We start from the raw sequence: 6,313 nt of genomic DNA, 5'->3' as shown, positions 1-6,313 counted from the left end.
GACTTTGCTGCACAGTCTAGACTGGCCTGGAATACTGTATTCTCCATTGCCTCCAAGTGCTGGTGTGAGAGTGTACTCCTTGCCAGCTAGTGTTGCAGGCCTGTGATCACAGCACTTAGGGACAGAGCCAGGACATCAGGGGTCATCCTCTACCACACAGCCAGTCTGAGTAGCCTGGGCTGCATGAGACCCTGTCTCAACAAACAACAAAAAGTCCACATCCAGTTTGGAAGGACAGATAATAAAGGGCTTTGACCCAGGCTGGCCTTCAACTTACAGCAATCTTCCACACAACTGCTGAGGTTCAAGGTGTGTACCATCATTTCTTATCCTGTGCACACAGGTATGTTCTTCTTGTAAGGAACCCACTATAATTAAGAGTAGCAAGAGGTGCCGGTAGGGGCTGTGTAATTCAATAAAACAAGAGTAGGAAGGAGCCAGCGGTGGCCCAGAGGCTTTATGACATTTGCGGACAGCAGAGTGCATGGGTATGTAATGACTACAAGAGGAAGTGCCCATCAGGACCACAGAGGCTCGACCCCAGAGGGAGGGCGAGGGTCACAATACCCTGCGTATCACATACTTACAACTCATTAACAGTAGCAAAATCACGGTAATGAAGTAGCAACAAAACTAACTTGATGGCTGGGGCTCACCATACTTGAGGAACTGTATTAAAGAGTCTCAGCGTGAGGAAGGCTGAGAGCCACTGCTCTAGAGCATGGGTCCACACAAAGGCCACACCCTTAAAGAAAACCACCTCCCCTCCTCAGCTACTGACATTAGTGGGAGCTTGTGAGCCTTCCCAACTCCACACTGGGGCTGACTTACCTATGCAGGCTTTTAAAAAAGATTATTATGTGTCTCAGAGTCCATATGTGTGTGTGTGCATGTGTTCCTCTAACACACACACACACACAAAAATAAAAATAAAATAAATCTTTTTAAGAAAAGACATTTCACATGGGTTACTGTAATTTATAAGGTCTTCTAAATGTTCATAGACTTTTAAATTACAATGGCAACAGCAAGCCGTTCCAAGATGTTCTGTGATCACGTCATCACTGACAAGGATGAGGACAAAGGCCGGCAAGAAGTCCATGAATTATCACTAAATATGTGTAGCTTACAGGGTTATAGGCTTCTTTTCTTCCTTCTTTTCTCTTTTCCTTTTTTTTTTGTCCTGGGTGGAATTACAGGTATATGCCATTCCTGGATCAGCCATCAGACCCTTCAGAACGGTGTTGGCTTGCATGCACAGGAATCCTGACAGGATGACACCACCCTCACACCAACTGGAAGCAAAATCGCAACACTCCTGTGATCTTGAAGGGCTTGGCTACACGTTAGAAGCTTTTGTTTTTCTTCTAGCCACTAGATTTTTCAGGAAAAATTCACCTATTTAGGAAAAATAAAAATGCATGAATATCATCTTAAAGCCAGCCACCGCTGCTGTCTCAGAATCCGCCCTCACACAGAACACAGGCGCTTCCCTCATCTCAGATTTCAAAGGCTGTAGTACTTCTATCGTCTAAGTGCCCCTTATCTTTGGCATTTCCATGGTGGTTTTGGTTTAATTTCTTGTTTTCTGAGATTGTAATGTATTACCACATCTCCCCTGCCCTTTCTCGCTCTGTAACAGCACAGGCCTGCTCAGGGACCATAGGGATTGTTTCATTTCTACACTCTCAGCTATTATTCCTTCCAGTACCCAAATGTTCTGCAAGACGGCCCACTGAGCCCGTGGGTCTGGTTCTGCACGTTCCCCTCACTATGGTGAAGGCTGACTATTCCTCTTCGCTGACATGAGAGCAGTTCCCCCATCGTTAGCCCAGAGCTGATGCTTAGAGAGTGGCCCTCCCTGATGATGGAATCTCTTACTCCCTCACCCTCCAGGGAAACTAGCTCTGCTTCCTGTGATGAGCTTTTGTTGCTTGTGCTGGAGCCTGAGCTCCTGTGCTGAGGGGCACCCGCTCTTCCAGCCCATTAGGCTCCATTCAGTGCAGCTTCAGATGAGCGCACGCTTCCCACAGCAGAGCGGCCCCACAGGCTTCATTTCATGAGGAGTCAGGTCAGCTTCTCTCTGTCATCTTACAAGTACAATCAGAGCACCACCATCATCCAATACGATCACCAAGGATCCTAAGCATCTAGTCTGTACTGCTCAGTCCTTCCTAAATCTGGTGGACACAGAACAAAGGTCACCAGACTGGAGCCCACCATCTGGGCCCCAATGCTCTATACACCAGCATTCTATTTCTTAGTAGTGACTTTAAAAACACTAAAAGATCATAATTCAGCCGGGCGTGGTGGCGCACGCCTTTAGTCCCAGCACTCGGGAGGCAGAGGCAGGCAGATTTCTGAGTTCGAGGCCAGCCTGGTCTACAAAGTGAGTGCCAGGACAGCCAGGGCTACACAGAGAAACCCTGTCTCGAAAAAACCAAAAAAACCAAAAAAAAAAAAGATCATAATTCATTTCCTTATAAATGTTGGAAATTTCCTTTTAAATATTACATAATATTTAAATATTATGCCGCACATGCCTGTTCACACCTTTAGTCCCAGACCTTGGAGGTAGGCACAGGCAGGCACAGGCAGGCAGTTCTCTGTGAGTTTGAGGCCAGTCTGACCTAAATGATGAGTTCCAGGTCAGCAAAGACTATACAGTGAAACCGTGTCTCTAAACAAATAAACAGAAATCCCTCAAATGACCATTAATAAATGAACATATTTTGTACATATCCTAAACACCTAGCTTACCAATCCCGATGGATGACCCTAGCTAACAAACGGGAAGAACAGCTTCCTCTTCATCCTCCCGAATGCTGGCCCCGCAACCTGACTGCCCGGCTTCTTTCCTACTTTCTTCTTGAGCTGCTGAGAACTGAACCTGGGGCCTAAAGCATGCTTGGATGAGCTCTACCACTGAAGTACATTCCTAGCTCCAAATGAGTTTTTAACCCCTTAGAAAATGTCTATACTTTCATAATGAGCTCAGTCAGCTTACCAAAGCAAGAGCTACATATCAAAAGTAAAAAATAGGGGCTGCAGAGATGGCTCAGTGATTAAGAGCACTGACTGCTCTTCCAGAGGTCCTGAGTTCAAATCCCAGCAACCACATGGTGGCTCACAACCATCTGTAATGAGATCTGATGCCTTCTTCTGGTCTGAAGACAGCGACAATGTACTTACATACATGAGATAAGTAAATAAATCTTAAAAAAAAAAAGTAAAAAATAAGTTAGTAAAACCACTAAATGGGGCTGGTGAGATGGCTCAGTGGGTAAGAGCATCCAACTGCTCTTCCAAAGGTCCGAAGTTCAAATCCCAGCAACCACATGGTGGCTCACAGCCACCTGTAATGAGATCTGATACCCTCTTCAGGTGTGTCTGACGACAGCTACAGTGTACTTACACATAATAAGCAAACAAACAAACAAACAAACAAACAAACCAACAATCCAACCACTAAAAAGTTGTTTAGGGATAAAATGATTTCAGTTTTCCCTTTTATGTCTAGAGGATCAACAAGATTAACTGTGCAAGAAGCAATGCTTTTGATGCAGGATGGAGATGCAGCAGGCACCACTGTCAAATGAATATGTGGTTCCTAGAAAACTGTATCACATGGGCTATGCTCTGTTGCTGGGAAATCCGCTACTGAAAGTCACACATGGAATAACCAACTACTCGAATGGTGTGTGTTCTAATCAGATGGCTGAGATATCGAGAACAGCGGCAATGTGTATGAGAAACAAATGAAGCGAAAGAGAAGCCTTTTAGTATGACCTTGCGGAGCAAAGCTATGAGAGACCTTCTAGGAAAGGAAGACCTCTTTTTATCCCCCTGGTAAGAGACAACCACAGCCATTGTAACTTGCTTTAGAGCTTTGGTTGGAGCTTTGGGACGGGCACGGCTGTGGGGAGTTAATGGACTGAACAGAGTCACCCCCTGCAGTCAGCTTACCTGCTTTATATGAAGATCGCACCAAAGGACCACTTGCCGTATAGAGAAATCCAAGTTCATTCCCTACTTTTTCCCAGTATTTGAACTTCTCAGGAGTAACATATTCTTCAACCTTGATGTAAATAATCACTTTAGACCAGACTCCAGAATTGTCAGTGATTCTGATTCCATATAAGTCTATACCCATGTAGTACCCAGACCCCCCCATTGTTGGATTATGTGTTGGGCTCTATTAGAGCATAACCACAGAGGAATTAGAGAGCAAGAAGAACAATTTGTACTACATTAGCTTTTCCAAAGGGTAAAGAAAACAAGAATATAGAGATCATTTATATTTGTTCTTCATTTATTAACAGTAGAAACCAGAACTGGCCGTGCCTATAAGAGTCTGTATGTGTGTGTACTTATGCATGTCTGTGCATGCACACTTTTGTCGGTGCTCACGCACATGTGTACAGGCCAGAGACAACCTTGGAAGCTGCTCCTCGGGTATTCCTCACCTTCTTTTGCTACAAGGCCCCCCAGTGGCCTGGGACTCTTTAAGTAGATCAGGCTGGCTGGCCAGTGAGCCACAGGTATCTACCTGTTTCTGTCTCCCCTGTGCTGGGAGTCTAAGCATACTCCACCATTCCTGACTTAAGGGGAAAAAAGTGTGTTCTGGGACCTGACCTCAGTCTGCAAGCACTTTAATGTCACCAGCATTGCTGCTCTATGCAGCAATAAGGTGGAAACTTCTACAAACACACAGACATTATCCTACGAAGCTAATGGTTTCTAATTTCTACCTGTGGACAATAAAGATTTACTTCAAATTACTAAGAAAATATTTGGCAACTCAGACATTTGTACCTTAAGGTGGCGCTTCGTTGGCTGCATGTACTGCCCTAGAGTTAAACAGTCCACGTCGGCTGCACGGAGAGCTGAGAGGGGAAAGCAAAGCTCCCACTTAGCAGGCGTTCAGTTACAGTCACAGGCCTAAGCACATGTCCTGTAAGGGGGACTTGCACGCTGTGGGTTGTCACAGTTATAGGCAATACAAGATGGGAGAAACCCATTCATTCAAAAACATCGAGCCATGGATTCCAATGAGAATTGCAAACACAGCAATGATTACCACAGGAGTGTGAAACTGGGAGACAGGGAAAATATAAGGCTGGACCTGGTGGCACTAGAGGTACAGAGGGGAAAAAAAAAAAGACAAGTGCATTTAATGTTATCAAATAAAAGCTAAAATAGGAGGAGAGGGTTTGGAGCAGGAAGTCTGTTAGGCATAAAAGGTGGAGGGAGATGACTCTTGAGAAGCCATGGCCAAGCCTGACAATCCTTTACTGTATCTCTCTTAATCCCCATGCTCAAGCCTTCATTCAAATCTTTTTTTCTTTTTCTTTTTTTTTTTTCTAGATGGATGGAGAGACAGCCATGGTTGCTAGGAACTGAACTCTTATTTTCTTGGTTGTGAGCCTCGCCTTTTTCCTTGGGGGTGGGGGTTCTTTTTTTGTTTTGTTTGTTTGTTTGTTTGTTTTGGTTTTTCGAGACAGGGTTTCTCTGTGTAGCCCTGGCTGTCCTGGAACTCACTCTATAGACCAGGCTGGCCTCGAACTCAGAAATCTGCCTGCCTCTGCCTCCCAAGTGCTGGGATTAAAGGCGTGTGCCACCACACCCGGCATGAGCCTAGCCTTTAACAGCTGAGCCATCTCATGAGCCCTAAAATATTTTCTTAACAACTCCAACTCTACCTGAATGGAAAGAAAAGGCAAAGGAACTACGGTTCTGAAGCAAAAGCATTTATCTGAGCCAAACATGCTGTACTAGGGCTTTCCTCGGTGAGCAGGATGTGTTCTCAGAGTGTGGCTTGGCCTCTGGCGTACCAGAGTCCTTCTCTGTCAGTTGTACTTGGTAGGCAAGCGCCTACCTCTAAGCTATAGCCATGGCTTCAGCATCTTCCTTATCCACCAATGCCTGGTACCTAACTGCCTCTCAAACCATCCAGAGGCAGAAAGGGAAGAGCAGATGAAATCCTGTTTTCACTGAACAGGTGAAGATGAAGAGGGCTAAATGCACACATTCCATGACCTAGGAAGGCTCCCTTCCCGCACATGCTGCCATTTGTGCCCATGTCCTTTCTGGTTCTGGAGGCAGGGGTGTTCCCACTGCCTGTACCTGCAGCAGGAGGACATGCAGGCAGGGGTGCTCCCGCTGGCCTGCACCTGCAGCAGGAGGACATGCAGGCAGGGGTGCTCCCACTGGCCTGTACCTGCAGCAGGAGGACATGCAGGCAGGGGTGCTCCCGCTGGCCTGTACCTGCAGCAGGAGGACATGCAGGCAGGGGTGCTCCCGCTGGCCTGCA

At 46.1% G+C, this 6,313-nt stretch overlaps 1 protein-coding gene across 2 annotated transcripts in view; it reads right to left on the bottom strand.

Moving 5' to 3' along the window:
* Window positions 1–924: 924 nt before the first annotated feature.
* The window catches only part of Lias (lipoic acid synthetase), a 16,093-nt gene continuing 10,704 nt past the window's right edge, over window positions 925–6,313 (bottom strand). For both annotated transcript variants that reach the window (XM_021163587.2, XM_029477596.1), the window contains 3 exons: window positions 4,816–4,886; window positions 3,967–4,078; window positions 925–1,398 (listed from right to left, as the gene is read on the bottom strand). In XM_021163587.2, coding sequence (XP_021019246.1) covers window positions 1,340–1,398; window positions 3,967–4,078; window positions 4,816–4,886 — 242 coding nt within the window. In that variant the 3' untranslated portion in view covers window positions 925–1,339. The remainder of the gene's footprint in view (window positions 1,399–3,966; window positions 4,079–4,815; window positions 4,887–6,313) is intronic.

Source organism: Mus caroli, chromosome 5 (assembly GCF_900094665.2).
Source record: "Mus caroli chromosome 5, CAROLI_EIJ_v1.1, whole genome shotgun sequence".
Taxonomy (NCBI): domain Eukaryota; kingdom Metazoa; phylum Chordata; class Mammalia; order Rodentia; family Muridae; genus Mus; species Mus caroli.
This window is presented reverse-complemented; position numbering and strand designations above follow the sequence as displayed.